This window comes from Lissotriton vulgaris, chromosome 4_1, assembly GCF_964263255.1.
Source record: "Lissotriton vulgaris chromosome 4_1, aLisVul1.2, whole genome shotgun sequence".
NCBI classification, from domain to species: Eukaryota; Metazoa; Chordata; class Amphibia; order Caudata; family Salamandridae; genus Lissotriton; species Lissotriton vulgaris.
In genome coordinates this window covers 1,249,370,014-1,249,386,583 of record NC_141691.1, presented here as the reverse complement: position 1 = coordinate 1,249,386,583, position 16,570 = coordinate 1,249,370,014, and the positions used below count along the sequence as shown (strand labels likewise).

Here is a 16,570-nt window from a genome sequence, read left to right as displayed (position 1 = left end):
CCCTGGTGGCCTGGCGGAACCAATGAGATATATTCCTATGATTTCACCTGGGTCCTGTGGATGCTTGGTATCCTACCCAACTGAGGGCCGTATAGACTACAGGGTATGGAGTGGACCTAGCTCACAGTGGAGGCTGGAGGGGTATCCCACCTCCTCTCCCAATCTGGAGCCAAAATGGTAGTTTTGGTCCAGTTGGACGGAACATCCCACTGAGGAGAGGAGGAGATACCCTTTCTAGAATACCCACTTCTGGTATATGAGGAATAAAAAAAAAAGAAAAAAAAAAAGACTAGCATTCAAAGAAGCATCCGAACCATCCTCACCAAGACCTAGCACAGAGCCCAAAACATGTAACTCTAGGTGCCGAGGTAAGGCCGAAGTGTTGTATGGCAAATTGCACGTGTATATGAAAATATATATCCTGCAAGTTATGGACACCATCCAAGTCACAGGGTTCAGAGTGAAATAAATCTGGGAGAAGCTGAGCATCTTGAATTTAAATTTCCACAGAAAGGCATTCAGTGGATTGAGGCCCAGAATGGGCCTGAGACCGTGGTCCTTTGGTATGAGGTAGTACTGTGAACAGTACCCTCGTCTCTCCAAAGCTGGGACAGGTAACAATGGCAGCCTTGATCAATAGAAAGTAGACGTCTTGCAGCAAGATTGTGGAATGGTCAGCAACATGTTTCAGAGAGGAAATGAAAGGATATAAGTCACCCCAAGGAAGCCCCTGGACAGTCGCAAGGGCAAGATACAGGGTATTTAAAAAGTAGGACATGTACTGATAGCGAAAAACTTCCAAAATTCATTTTTCACTACTGCAAGGCCTATCTCTCCCATAGGTTAACATTAGGATTACTGAAGGAATTTGGATTATTTGTTGTGTGGCCTGCAAAAGTAATAGTTCTACTATTTTCCTTACTGGGAACCAAACACCCCATTGTATAGCTTGCCTCTCACAGGGTAGTGAAGTTAAGTGGACCAGTCCAATGCCTACTCAAGGGTGGTGGTGTGAGCTACTAAACACCATTCACTGACATGTAATAATAACACTCAATAAATGATTGTTCAGTCAGTACTTTTTCTTTAAAAAAAGATGTACATTTATTACACACATTCTACGAAGTACTAAGCAATAATTTATGAATATGTACATTGGGAGATGGCAAATACCATAGATTATATTGCATAGCCACCTTTCACCCCCTAAAGGGGGGTCACACAAACATATCAAGTGGGGCAATTGGTTTTGTTAAGGTTCATGAGTAAAAAACCACATATGAAAATCATAGTTGTATACCTAGATTCAATTATTGAAAATAATTCTCCAGCACAAATGCACTTATAAAGATAATAAAACATATATACGGAGGTAGGAATCATTAACATCATAATGGGAACCAATAAAGCATTTGAAATACTTATGGTGAACCAACAGAGCATTTTAAATCATTGTGGTTAATCAATAAAGCATGTGGAATGAGAAACACTTGTGTCTGTGCACTTTTACAGATTTTATACCATCAAACTGAATTTAAAACAGCAACCCCTAGAGGGCGCCACATTGTTGTGATATTACATTGCAAACATACACATAAGATCTAGAGGGCACAGCACTCCCACCTGTAGAGCAAAAGCTCCAGCCTTGGGAAGGTTTGGTTATGCAAGGAAAATCCAGGGGTGGTGAATGTTTTGCAGTGCCCTGTACTTAGGGTGGAAACTCCTGAACTCTATTGACGGGGGAAATGTGACGCTTCCTGAGTTAGTTGGTGGTGACCCAGCTTTCCTGGGCCACCACAAAGGGAGAAACAGCTTAAAATACGGGTAAAACAGCAAGGTCCAACAGGGCATTAAGGGGTGCTACTCCCGGAGCAGTGAATACTGAAATATCGCCTCTCCGGCAGAGCCAGGATGCTTTTCATTTTTTTATTTTTATGTTTTCAGTAGCCCTGCGCCACATTTTTGTTTTCTGGGGGTGCCGGTTCCAACTGAGCACCCCACAAACAACTCCCTCATGGGAGGAGAGTTTGGGAAGTCCACCACTGGCTGTCCTCGCTGACTACCCATTCTGCCAGCACACTGGTGTGCTACCACAGGAGCCGGCATCTTCATTCTGATCTGTTTAGTTGGCCTTTCCGCTACACCCTGTCACCGGTACATGGAGCTGGGAACGCGGGCCACATGGAACGGGGAACGTGGGCCACATGGTGCTGCACTCCCCCCTTTCTTGTTGTTACTCGGGGCCCAGGAATGGAGTCCTGGGCCACCTTACCGCACTGGCCGAGGGGCTTTAACGGTATTCCTACTCACACTCGTTCTTCTTATACCCAGGGATGGGGTCCTGGGGTCTTGCCTGCTTAGGCGGGGAAGCGCAACAGCGCTTCTCTGTATTGTCCCTTTCTCTGTGGTGCAAGGGATCTGGGGATGGGTCCTGGGTTTCTAAAAACAGGAGTACGCCCGGGGGATGGGGTACCCGGGTGGGATGAAGGAATGGGGATGGGGCCCCAAGCACACCCTCTCCCCCAAGATTAACAAAGACAGCTTCTTGGGTCGACTCACGGGCCATGACCTTGGCCCACCCCAGGGGAATTTAAGCCTACCCCGGGCAGCTGAGTTCCACATGTGCTGAGGCAGCAAAAGGATAAAGGTCACCAAACTTTAAAATGCCATAACTCGGCCTATTTGGGCTGATCCTGTGTTTATTTAACTCATGGTGGTGAGCTCTAGCCACCAGGGACAGTTGCAGCCACCCTTCTCATCTCCACGGCGGTGCAGTCTTCAAAAGAGCTAGTCCTCCAGGTTTCCTGCGCCCGCTCTCCTCTTGATATTGCTTTCTGGGTGCAGAGAAGTCCAGGTCTTCCCCCAACTGGCCCTCAGTGGGTATATGGGGGCCAGGCTCCCTGGCCCTTGGAAAAACCCACTGGCCCTGGGCTCAACTGGGCAGAGTCCTTAGTTGTGAGTGGGGGGGTCCTCCTAGTTCTCCATGGTGGTCCCAGGATTCAGCAGTGAAGTGTAGAGAAAAATCCACAGGCAAGAAATGGTCTTCCCCTTGTGCTTTGAGTTTTTTTAAGGGGAGATGAATGGAAGACAGGCCCACCTAATCTTAATGATTTTTAACGGAAATCTTGCAGGTTAAGGAATTAACTTCAAATACATTTTATTATATGTGTGTATTTAATTCATTTGTGCTATTGTGGTTTTTGTAAAACCCCCAAAAAGTATACTACTACTACTATTAGTCTCCTGCACGCAGTCCTCACACATGTAACCAGCCAAGTGCCCCTTACCATTGCTGTGTCGCAGCAGCCTTATCTTGACAGGCGGACACTGGCGGTAAACACATGCAGCCCATTCGCTAGTGATTACTGTCGGTGGGATACGAGTATTAAGACTCAACAACAGTAAAAAGTCCAAAAACCTGGGTAATCAGAAAAGCAAAAAACCCAGGTGTACTGAAGGGGCAGAACCCAATTGCAACAATGACCTTACTACACTTTATAAAGTGCAATTTCCTAGTGGGAAAAGAAAGACTTGACAAGTGTGGTGTCTGTGGACTCACAATTTAAAATCACAACTTATGATGAAGTTTGATTTAAAGTTGCAAGTCTGAAATTCCACTTTTAGAAAGTTGGCATTTCCTTACTTTAACAATTCTGTGACTCTGCCTGTCTCTGAATACACTTCTGGGGTGGGTAACAGCTGGGCTTTGTGCATTCCCTCCAGACACCCACACACAAAGCAGCTTAGGTGTGACTGATGGGTCATTCAGGTTCTGATCCTGGGCAGGAAAGGAAGGGAGATGCTGGCACTTACACTTGAATAGGCTGTGCCTATCCTCACACAAAGGGCTCTATAACCTCCTGCAGTGAGTCTGAAGCCACGGCAGGGACATTGTGCCGCTTCAAAGGCCTCTCTTTGAAGTATCCCCCACTTCAAAGGCACAACTGTGTATAAGTTCTGGACCTCAGACACCACCACTTCAGTACACTTCTGGACCGGAGGGTACTCTACCAGGCTGAAGGACTGCTGTGCTGCTGAAATGACTGTCACTCTACTGGACTCTGTGGGACTTCTGCTTTGCTGTGCCTGCCCTGGTGCCTGCTGCCCTCCTTGCCTAGGAGTGAGAAGGACCTGACCTGCATCTCTACAGCCCAGAACCAAAGTGACTACAAGGGCTGTCCTCCTATTCTGGAGCTCAGGGACATCAAAGACTTCCAACAACCCTGTTATGGCACCTGAACTCTGTCAGCTGTGAGTCCGGCCCAGTCAAGCCGTGCACATCCAATCCTGGGCCCGTGGAGGTGGAGTTTCTGTGCAGCAACTAACATAATCCTCGCATCCCATTGTTGGTCAGAACCAATGCATTTTCTTCTGCGCCAATGCATCACCTGCTTCAAAGACACCACATTACTGGCTGTGTGGAACGATGACTATGCATTGTGTACATTGTAAGAAGCTTCTGCATCTCGATTTACATGGCTTGGAACCAACGGCTACATCCAGAGGGATTGATGCTGATGCATTGCGTCCTCTGCTCCATGCATCGGGTCCCGTCGACGGCGCAACAAGGGACCTTTATCAGCTGGATAAGGTTGGTCCCTGTATCTGATCCGCGCTCCATAACTGTCAGCCTGAATTTTCGTATTTGACTCAGTGAAATGCGACCAGATAGTCCCGGTTGGTGCCTTATGCTTTTAAGCACTATATTTGCAATTCATAACTATGGTTTCATTTCTTGGATTTTTGTTGTTTTGGTCTCTATTTTTCTAACCTGGTGTGAGTATTTTTGTGTGTTGTTGTCACTCTTAAGTGTTGCACAAATACTTTACACATTGCCTCTTAAGTTAAGCCTGACTGTTCTGTGCCAAGCTACCCGAGGGTGAGCACAGGTTAATTTAGGGTGTGTATCTACTTACCCTGACTAGGATTGTGGTCCCTACTTGAACAGGGTTTATACCTCTGCCAACTAGAGACCGAATTTCTAACTAAAGTAATTAGCTGATGGTAACCATGGCTGGTAAGACTGAGTTTCTTGCAAGACCACAGTGCCTAACAATAATGGTACATTATCCATTTGTCGACTGCGTGTGTTTATGTCTGTAGTGGAGCCCCCAGGAAAGATGGCTCTTGAAACTCTGTAGACATCTAGGCATCATCTTATTGCACATTCAGCATCTGCACACTGAAAGAATGCCTGCACTGTCACATGGAAGTTTGCACTTGGAACAAAGGCTTCAAGCTTAGTCCTTAATTTGTAGCCTGAAGAACACATGACAAATTGTAAGAAACAGGGTTCTTGGTTGAAGGGGGGTGAAATCCTTCTCAAGCAACAGCCACAATTCTTGTTCATGTGAACCACAAAAGTCACTAAATTAACCTGTACTTAACCTTCTGGTAGCTTGGCAAAAAAGCAATCGGGCTTACATTAGAGGCACTGAGCCATTCATTAAGTACACAAATAGTATTAAAGTAAAAACACAACACACAAAAAATCCCACACCAATTTAGAATAGGTAAATTGTAATAAATTATTTTAACTAAGCAGAGAAAAATCCAATCTGTAGAACTGGAGCTGTGAATGTTCAGAGTTTAAGGTAAAAAAAAACCAATAGCGCCTAAAAAGTCAAACAGCTAATTGCAGACATATAGTCGCACCAGACTGGATCAAAGTCGATAAATATGTCTGACTGCAATAGAGCCAGATTTAGATACAATGACTGGATTTGGACCAGTCGGTGTTTACCATCGAACTTTGAAGAAATTTCAAGAAAAATATCCTGAGAAGGTAGAAGTTCAGTGAAGCAAGGCTGCAGGTGATATCTGAGGAGGAGGCGTCATCATAGGGGAGCCGCTGGACGAAGTAGCGTTGAAGATTTACATGTTCAGACTTAGACTCTTTTTTGGAGGTGGAACATCTCCAGTTGGACGAGGCTGGAGGCTGTTGCCGACAAGGGCTCCACAAGGTTGAATGCCCCTTCTGCAAAGGACTGCCAAACAGGATTTGCTGCTCCAGAGAATAATGTAGCGGGAGCTGCCGCAAAGTCAGGATAACTGGTGATGCACCTTGGGCAGATAGCCAAGCAGGTTGGTTCCTGTCACCTCTCAGAGCAGTTTTTCTCTCAAACATTTCTCTGTCACTTATTTTGGTTTTCACCTATCTGGGCACGTTTAGCGCCACTCACAAGGGTGCAGGACTGCAGAGACACTACTTGGAGAATTGGGTCTCATTGGGTCCAGGTGCGGATTCAAGATGGTTAGAGCCCTTTCTGTCCCCGAGGCTCTGATCTTGAGGCCAGTCAAGTAACTCTTTGAGCCACTCTGGTAGTCCTGGGTACAAGCAGTGGAACAGGGCTCAAGCAGCAGGGCAGGCATCCGAGCGTTCAAAACAGGTTTTAAGCAGCAGAGCAGTCCTTCAGGTGGAGGAAAGCAGCTCTCTGAAATACACAGCAGCAGAAGTCCTATGAGCCCTTCCACAGGTCGTTCAGAAAGGGAAGTTAGAGTAAGTCTGAGGGCCTTATTTTTTATACCTGGTGCCTTCTTTGAAGTAGTAACGTTTTTAGAGAATTCCCTCTGAAATGCTTAGAGTTTCCTGCCTCCCCTGCCCTGGTTCAAGGCTGGCTGCATCAACAATGAAGTGGTGACAAGTTCTTTGTGTGAAGGCCGGGCACAGCCTATTGATTTGCAAGTGGAGCCGTGTCTAGATCTGCCCATCATTTCCTGCCAGTAATGTCCCACCCAGGCACACCTAATCCTGCTATTGTATGGCTGTCTGGGAGGAATAAACAAAGTCCAACTGACAACTATACCCATCAATGTGAGCCAGGACAGGCTGCAGCACCAAATAGTTAGGGCAGGAAAATGGCAACTTTCTTTAAGTGGCAATTTCTAAACTGTAACTAAAAATATGGCTTTACCATTAAGGAGGGTGTTAAATTACAATTTCCCCGACACCAAACATGAAATCTTGGCCAGTTACCAATCAAAAGTTAGCACTTATTACATTTAATAAGGCAACCCAATGTTATCCTATGCAAGAGGTAAGCCTAACTGAAGTGAAAAACAAATTTCAGATTTTTTGACTATCAGGGCATGTAAAACTTAAAAGTACATTTCCAACCTTTTCATTTCAATGCACCCAGCCCTTTGGGCTACGTAGGGCCACCCTTAGGGGTTACATGTGTGATAAAAGGTGAGTTTAAGGCTTGGCAAGGGCATTATTTTGTCAAGCCAAACTGGCAGTTTAAAACTGCATTCAAACTGCAAAGGCAGACCTGGGACATGTTTTAAGATGCTACTTAAGTGGGTGGTGTGGGTGGCACAATAAGTGTTGCAAGCCCACTAGTAGAATTTAATTTACAGGCCCTGGGCATATGGTATACCACTTTACTAGGGACTTACAAGTAAATGAAACATGCCAATCATGTGAAAGCCAATGTTATCATGTTTAAGAGAGCAAACACAAGCACGTTAGCAATGGGTAGCAGTGGGATAAATTGTTCAGAGTCCTAAGGCCAACAAAAACTAATTTGGCAAAAATAGGAGGGTAAAGGCAAAATGGTTGTGGGATGACTACCCTACGGCTGATATGTACAACACACACCAATTTAGAAAAACAGAATACAATTTAATAAATAATAGGACACCAAACCAACAAAAATACAATCAGATGAACCGGAGATATGCAACTTGAACATCAAATCACCTGGTCCTGCTAGACCGTGATGAAGCCTGGGCCAAATACAGGGACCAGTTAGTCCTGCTAAAATAGTTGATGTCTCAAAGTCTGCAGCAAAGTGTCCAGTTCTCTGGAGGAGGCCACAAGAAGGAATAAGAGAGTAGTAGTTGGTTGTAACTGTACAGTGAAGAGCAGGTCTGGAGTCGCGGATGGTCATTGCTGTAGCACAAAGATCCGATCAGGTGTTACAGGTCATCGCTGGTGATTGCTGTAGCATGAAGAGTTGAGTTCACTGGAACTTCGCGTTGGCAGTAATTGCGGGTGGCAGAGTCTCCGTGTGTAAGGACCTATTCACAGTCGCTAAGAGGCTAAAACTTCAGGATTTCGCCTTTCTTCACAGACTGCACTCTGATGCCAGCCAAGGGTCCAGGACCTCAGTAGGCACCTCTTAAAAATCAAGGGCTCACTGTTAAAGTGGGCAGCAGGGCTCAAGCAGGTCAGCAGGGCTGTTACAGGGAGGTATCCAGAGCTTTTTATGTTAGAGCAGGAGATCAGCCAAACGGCCCTTGGAGTCGCTCATGTCTGCCTGGGATGAAGGGAGCAGGTCCAGTCTTTCTTCACAGAGAACAAGGCAGGCCTCAAGCAGAAGGGGAGTCCTGCGGAGAACAATGCAGGCCTAAAGCAGCAAGACTGTCCTCTGGGAAACAAGACAATCCTTCTTCTGTAGTTCACAAATCCAGAAGTGTACTGAACAGTTGGTCTAAGGTTCCAATATTTCTACCTGGTGCCATCCTTTGGAGTGGTAAAAACATCTAGGCAATCCCCCGTCTGGTTCTGGAAATGTCCTTCCTTCCACTGCGCTGGCTCTAAGTGGTCTAGGGTGACAAAAGGCTGGTATCACTGTTGCTTTGTGAGTGTGCTGGAGGCAGCCTTTTGAAATGTAAGTGGAGCAGAGAGCAATTCCGACCCATTCATTCTGACAGGATAGCCCAAACTGGCAACTTCTAATCTCCCTTTGCCTTAATGTCTATGAGAACCCAACTGCCAACTATTATAGTCCTGTGAAGCAGGACACAGGCACCACATGGCTACGACAAGAAAATGCCAACTTTCTAAATGTGTTATTTTCAGAATTGTGGCTTTAAATCCCACTTTGCCATTAGAGAGGATTCTAAATTACATTTCCTTTGAGAATAAACATTACATTTCTCTCTGTTCCCAATCAAATGTTAGCACTTATTAAATGTAATAAGGCAACCCAATGGTGTCCCATGGGAGAGGTAGGCCTCACAATAGTGAGAAATGAATTTAGGAGTTTTTCACTACCAAGACATGCTGAACTTAAAAACACTTCCTACCTTTTAAATACAATGAACCCTGTCTTATAGCCGGTTTTGAGCCTACCATAGGGGTGACATATATGTATTAAAAAGGAAGGTGTAGGCAAATGGTTAATTGTGGTGGATCGGATTGGCAGTTTAAAACTGCGCACAGGCTTCAATGGCAGATAGGCCAAAAAAACATGTTTTAAAGAGCTACTTAAGTGGGTGGCACAATACAAGCTGCAGGTCCACTATTAGGATTTAATTTATAGGCCCGGGCACATATAGTACCACTTTACTAAGGATTTATAAGTAAATTAATGTGCCAATTGGGTGTAAGTCAATGTTACCACATTTAAAGGAGTGAGAACAAGCACTTTAGCACTGGTTAGAAGGGATGCAGTGCACAGAGTCCTAATGCCAACAAAACAAGAAATCCAAAAAACAGGAGGGGAGAAAGCAAAATGTAAGAGGGAAGATCACCTCAAAGGCTGCCAGGTCTAACACAATTATGATGGTAAACATGCCACCTGGAAACCAAACAAATTGGTGTTCTTACAGTGCAATCACATTGTGGCCCCAGACCATGATGGAGAGTAAAGCATAGAATCTGGGAGAAAAGCAACAAAAAGCATAATCGTTGCATAGAGGGACCCCTTGCATTGGTCCAAAATAGCAGATCCCCTCCCAGTTGAGAATTCTGATCATGCAAACGTTATATACTGTGCAATTTACTGAACTCTAGTGGCAACAGTATGCCGATCCAGACGCTACACGTAGATGTTGCATGTATGCAAGAAATTGGGTAATTGGTTGAGGGATCTGTGAGCCCTTCTCAAGCAAGAGCCAAAATCCTTGTCAGGCTGAACCACAAAAGTCCCTAAATTAACCTGTGCTGAATTCTCTGGCAGCTTGGCACAAACATAGTCAGCCTTAACTTAGAGGCAATGTGTAAAGTATTTATGCGGCACACAAACAGCAATAAAGTGAAAACACCACACAAGCAAAATCCCACACCATTTTAGAGAAAAAAGAGTAACATGTAATTATTTGACACCAAAATGGCAAAAATCCAATCAGTAGAACCTGAGTTATGCCACTTTGAAGATTTAAGGTAAGTATAGCACGTAAAGGCACACAGTGGCACTCGTGGTTACCTGGTTGTGTGCGACCGGGTGAAAGTCACAATTTCAGGCTGAACGCAATGGAGTGCATGCTGGATACAAGGACCAGGTTAGTCCTGCTGAAAAAGTTACCTTCTTAAGTCCAAAACAAACAGTTCTGTTCAAGGGAGATGAGGCCACACGGAGCACAGAGGAAGTCGTGGATGGTCGTTGCTGTAGTGCGAAGATTCTGTTGGGTGTCACGGACGGTCGATGCTGGAGATTTGCTTTGGCGGTCACAGCCGGCTGTTGATGCTGTAGTGCACAGTGCAGATCTCGCAATGCGGGTCATCGCTGCTAGTCACTGTAGAGCGAAGAGTCGAGTTAATCAGTGCTTCGAGTTGGCGGTTGGCATGGGTAGCAAGATCTTGATGTGAATCGGTCCGTTCCCAGTCGTGAAGAGTCCAATACTTCAGGATTTCTTCTTTTCTTTAAGGAGGCGCTGATGCCACACCTAGGGTCCAGGACCTGGGAGGTACATCTTGAGGGATCAGGAACTCCCCCCAGCAGATCTCAGCAGGGCTCAAGTAGGTCCAGCTACAGCAAGTCAGCTGGGAAGTTACAGGGAGGCCTCTGCAGCTTGTTGTGTCCCTGCAGTACCGACCAAGATGTCAGTCAGCTGACCCTTACAGTCACCTTGGCCTGGGATGAAGGGTGCAGGTACAGCCTTCATTCTCAGCAAGCAGGGCTAGGCTCAAGCAGCAGGGCATCCTTTTTCTGTGTACCCGCATGTTTAGGAGTATACTGAAGAGTGGGTATGATATACCTGCTGCCCACTTTAAAGTGGGAGAAGCTTCTGGAATTTTCCCCTACAGAGGTGTATGGAATTTTCTGCCCCATTGCCCTGGTCTAAGTCTGTCTGGGGTCACAATAGGCTACAGTGAAGTCATTTGTGTGTGAGCTGAGCCAGTGGCTTTGAAGTGCAAGCGTGGTAGGTGACAGCTCTGCACTCCCATCTTGCTAGCGATGGCCCATCCTGTCAAAAATCAGACCCTCTATTGTGTTACTGTCTGGGAGGAATACACAAAGGCCAACTGCGAACTACACCTAGCCATGTGACCTAGGGGCAGCCTCCAGGCACCAATTAGTTAGAACAGGAAAACGCTAACTTTCCAAGAGTGTAATTTTCGAATTTGTGACTTAAATTCAAATTTACCATCAAAGAGGGTTTTAAAGGCCTGTAATAAGCTTCATTGGCTGTCTATATAAAAATGCATAGAATTCAAGGCGCTATGCATTGCCTTTAAAGCTTTACATAATTCAGGCACTGAATACCTTAGACATAATTTTATCTGGTATACTCCCTCTGTAACACTTCACTCCTCTACAGACAAGTTCATCGTTGTCCCCAAGTTTAGACGAGCCTCTTGGGGCGGCATAAGTTTCATAACTGGCACAGCCAAACTGTGGAACCCTTTCCCCTTGAGCTGAAAGAGAGCTCTAACTTCTTTCTTTCAGGAGATCACTATAAACCTGGCTTTTTATCAATTTACTGATTCTTCTTATGCCTCCAGACAGTAGCAGCGCCAAGACATCTCTGGGCAAACGAGAGCTTAATAAATTCACATTTCATAAATTACAATTCCTCAGATACCCAACATTACGTTCCTACTTGCTCTCAATCAAAAGTTATCAACTATTAAATGTAATATGGTAACCCAATGCTAACCTATAGAAGAGGACAGCCTTGCAATAGAGAAAAACGGATTAAGGTTTTTTTTTACTACCAGGACATTTTTTAAACACAATACACCATGTCCTAAGGGCTGTTTAGGGCCCTATATTAGGGGTGGCTTATACATATTAAAAAGGGAGTTTTAGGCCTGGTAAGGGATTTATTTAGCAAGGTTGAATTGGCAGTTTAAAACAAAACTGCACACAGACACCAATGGCAGATCTGAGACATGTTTTAAGTGCAACATAAGTAGGTGGCACAATGGGTGCTGCAAGCCCACTAGTAGTATTTAATTTACAAGTCCTGGGTACATGTAGAGCAAGCACTTTAGTACTGATAAAGCATACAGAGGCCTAATAGCCAGCAAAAACGGTTTCAGAAAACTGTTTTTGTTAAGGCAAAAAGTTTGGGGGATGTAGCGCAGAGAAGGCCATGTCTAACAGTGTACATTTAGGCTTTTCCTGTATTAACATGTACTTGGGTAAATGAGTTAATTTAACATGTGCAAGAATGCTCTTTCCTGCAGGATCACGAGGTGCATCATGAGTATTGTTGAGTATGTTACTCAACCTATGCTTCCCTTTGGAAAAAACAATACCTAAAAAAATCTGCATTCATGAGAACTGTAAGGGTTTTTGCAAATATTCACATTTGGCAGGGCAATTAAAGGTGTATAATGTAAATACATTGGCAGAACAGCTATATTCTTGGGTGAATAAAACATGCAGAATTTTGCCCCTGACCCTCATTTATTGAGGCACCACCGTGTAATTCAGAACATTTTTCACCAACTCTGAATGCAGCACAGAAACATTGGCAATATCAAAATAATGCATAACTTGGAACAGTGGCTGAGCAAGTGAGGTGAGCCCAGCAATGAGGTCGGTTTAACAAAAACAACACTTTTAAAAACATACACACGTACTAACCTTCCAAAGCGTGGTTTTGGGCACTTTTACTGACTGCCAGCAGAGACATTAAAGCAGAGACACACACTCGTCTCAACACGTCCTCGGAGGACTTTCCTTCATAACTCTAAAAAAGAACAGAAAAAACAGCTGAAACTGCATGGGAATTTTTTTTGCTTCAACAGCAAAGCGGATACAGTCCAATGCACTTTTATTTTATTGGTTTTACCTGTGGTTGTGTGAAACAGTAAAAAAAAAAAAATGAAAAGAATTAAAACTTGTATCAGGAAAATGTATTTTTAGCAAGTGAGTAACAAGGGAGAAATTCCATTTGTTTAAGCACCCCAGCAAATTTAACCCAAAATAACTGAACAATTCAAGTTGATAGGTGTCATTGTTTCAATGTTTAGTTAAATTCAGTCATTGGATCATTCAATCTACCTTCAAATGGAGGATGAAAGCTCATTTCAATCATACCTGTATGCTCAGTATCACACAAACTGCCGGATATCTACATATTTGTGCTGGAGAAGGTAGCAACAGTGCCACCTGACCGCCGGAAGGCGTCATCGCGCGGCTCCGCGTACGTCATTGGCGTCGTAGTCGCCGAGATGACGTCACTGGAGCTACTTAGACGCGCCCATGCACGCTGATGTCAGTTCTGTACACGACTTTCCGCGCCAAGAACGCAGAGCCATGCAAGATACTGACCACTGGTGCATTGAAACTAAAGCCCTGAAAGGGATGACCTAAATTTTAGAAATCAGTTCGCAGAAAAGGGGAGGATAGGTGGGGTGGAGAAGAAGAAGAGAGACTCCACCGTCTGGACCCAAAACTTGCACTCTCGTTTTACCTGAATCGCACACAACAGTTCCGAGTGGATGACCAGCTCTTTTTTGGCTACGCAGGCGCCAAGAAAGGCCAGGCTGTACACAAGAGGACTATCTCCCACTGGGTCGTCCTGTATATCAAGGCCTGTTATTCTCTGGCTAAAAAGGAACCTCCGGTGGGGTTGCGCGCCTATTCTACCCCTGCAAGACATTGTCAGGCAGCCACGTGGGCCTCGCTGCACACTTTTACTAGGCATTATTGCCTTGACAGTCAAGTCCAGAGAGACAGCTCCAATGGCCGTTCTGTTCTCCGTGACTTTCTGGTGTGATCTTGGTTCGCAGACCCACCACAGGGGTTGGTATTGCTGGGGTATCTATTCTACCTGCTTCAGCTGGAAGCACGCCCAACTCAGCGCTCTACTCAAGAAGCCATCGGCTGACCCCACCGACCTCAAGAACTACCGCCCCATCTCGCTGCTCCCGTTTCCTGTAAAAGTCATCGAGAAGACCGTCAACAAGCAGCTGGCCGCCTTCCTCGAGACGAACGGATCCCTCGACCCCTCGCAGTCTGGCTTCCGGACCAACCACAGCACCGAGACCGCCCTGATCGCAGTCACCGATGACATCCGAGCGCTGCTCGACAACGGAGAAACAGCGGCCCTCGACCTCTCCGCGGCCTTCGACACTGTCTGCCATCGTACCCTAGTAAGACACCTCAGCAACGTCGGAGTCCAGGAGAAGGCACTGGAGTGGATCATCTCCTTCCTCGCCGGAAGAACACAGAGAGTCCGCCTCCCCCCGTTCAGATCTGAAGCCACCGAAGTCATCTGCGGCGTCCCTCAAGGCTCCTCGCTCAGTCCAACCCTCTTCAACATCTACATGAGCCCCCTCGCAGACATCGCACGCCAGCACAACCTCAACATCATCTCCTACGCCGACGACACCCAGCTGATCCTCTCCCTTACCAACGACCCCGCCACCGCCAGAGCCAACCTTCACGAAGGGATGAAAGAGGTAGCCGAATGGATGAACAACAGCCACCTGAAACTGAACTCGGACAAGACGGAAGTCCTCATCCTGGGATCCTCACCCTCCGCCTTGGACGACTCCTGGTGGCACTAGGCAGCGCACCCAAACCAACAGACCACGCACGCAACCTGGGCTTCATCCTGGACTCCTCCCTCTCGATGACCAGACAAGTCAACGCCGTCTCCTCGTCGTGCTTCAATATCCTGCGCATGCTACGTAAGATCTTCCGGTGGATCCCCACCGAGACCAGGAAGACGGTCACCCAGGCCCTCGTCACCAGCCGTCTGGACTACGGCAACACCCTCTACGCCGGAACCACCGCCAAACTCCAGAAGAGACTCCAGGGGATCCAGAACGCCTCAGCACGACTCATCCTGGACATCCCCCTTCGCAGCCACATCTCCGGACACCTGAGAGATCTGCATTGGCTCCCGGTCAACAAGAGAATCACCTTCCGTCTCCTCACCCACGCACACAAAGCCCTACACAGCCAAGGCCCAGGATACCTCAACAGCCGCCTCAACTTCTACGCTCCCAAACGCCAGCTTCGTTCGACCAGCCACTCCCTCGCCGCCGTCCCCCGCATCCGCAGAGCCACCACAGGGGGACGGTCCTTCTCCTACCTCGCCGCCAAGACATGGAACTCCCTCCCCACCCACCTCCGCCTGACCCAGGACCACCTCGCCTTCAGGAAGCAACTCAAGACCTGGTTGTTCGAGCAGTAGCAGATCCCCCCCCCCCAGCGCCTTGAGACCCTCTGGGTAAGTAGTGCGCTATATAAATACGATAATTGATTGATTGATTGAAGGCAATAATGCTTAGCAAAAGTGTGCATCGAGGCCCAGGTGGCTGCCTGACAATGTCTTGCAGGGGTAGAATAGGTGCGCAACCCCACCGGAGGTTCCTTTTTAGCCAGAGAATAACAGGCCTTGATACACAGGACGACCCAGCAGGAGATAGTCTTCATGTGTACAGCCTGGCCTTTCTTGGCGCCTGCGTAGGCAACAAAGAGCTGGTCATCCACTCGGAACTGTTACGTGAGATTCAGGTAAAATGAGAGTGCACGTTTTGGATCCAGACGGTGGAGCCTCTCTTCTTCTCTGGAAGGGTGTGGAAAGAAAGTGGGCAAGGTAATTGCTTGCCCGATGTGGAAGGCAGTGACAACCTTTGGCAAGAAGGAAGGACGAGTGCGAAGCACAACCTTACCCGGATGTACCGACAGAAAGGGAGGCTTACAGGAAAGAGCCTGGAGCTCACTCACACGCCTAGTGGAGGCGATGGCAACCAGGAAAGCAGTCTTCAAAGACAACGAACAAAGAGGACAGTTGTGAAGCAGCTCAAAAGGAGGGCACATCAAATAAGTAAGAACCAGATTCAAGTCCCACTGTGGCATAACAAACGGAATAGGAGGGAAAAGGTGTGTAATGCCTTTGAGAAATCTATTTACAACAGGGGATATGAAAAGGGAGGGCTGATCAGGGAGCCTGAGAAAGGCCGAAATTGCAGAAAGGTAGCCCTTAATTGTGCCCAGAGAAGAGCCCTGCCGGGCCAGAGAAAGAAGGAACAAAAGGACTTCTGAAAGGGGATCCACAGCCTTTGCTGTACACCATGCCACAAATTTGTTCCATCTGCAGAGGTACACCGATTTAGTGGAGGGACGCCTGGCTGCCAGAATGATATCACAGACTTCAGGAGACAAGTCAAATGGAATCAACTGTCGCCGCTGAATCTCCACACATGTAGGTGGAGGTTGGACAGGTTCGGGTGGAGGACCGTCCCCTGCTGCTGCGACAGAAGATCCTCCAGAAGAGGGGGATCCATGCTCATACTGAGTAGCTCGGGAAAGCAAACTCTTCAAACCCAGTCCGGGGCCACAAGAATGACTTGGGTCCGGTCGCGCCTGATCTTCTTCAGCACTCTGGTTAGAAGTGGTTTAGGCGGAAAGGCGTAACATAGACCGCAGTTCCA

The 16,570-nt window shown here is 46.7% G+C and overlaps 1 protein-coding gene across 1 annotated transcript in view; it reads right to left on the bottom strand.

Annotated features, from left to right (window-relative positions):
* Positions 1 to 16,570, bottom strand: part of RTTN (rotatin) — a 1,129,552-nt gene that overhangs the window by 172,055 nt on the left and 940,927 nt on the right. The window contains exon 42 of the mRNA XM_086965450.1: positions 12,765 to 12,870. Coding sequence (XP_086821576.1) covers positions 12,765 to 12,870 — 106 coding nt within the window. The remainder of the gene's footprint in view (positions 1 to 12,764; positions 12,871 to 16,570) is intronic.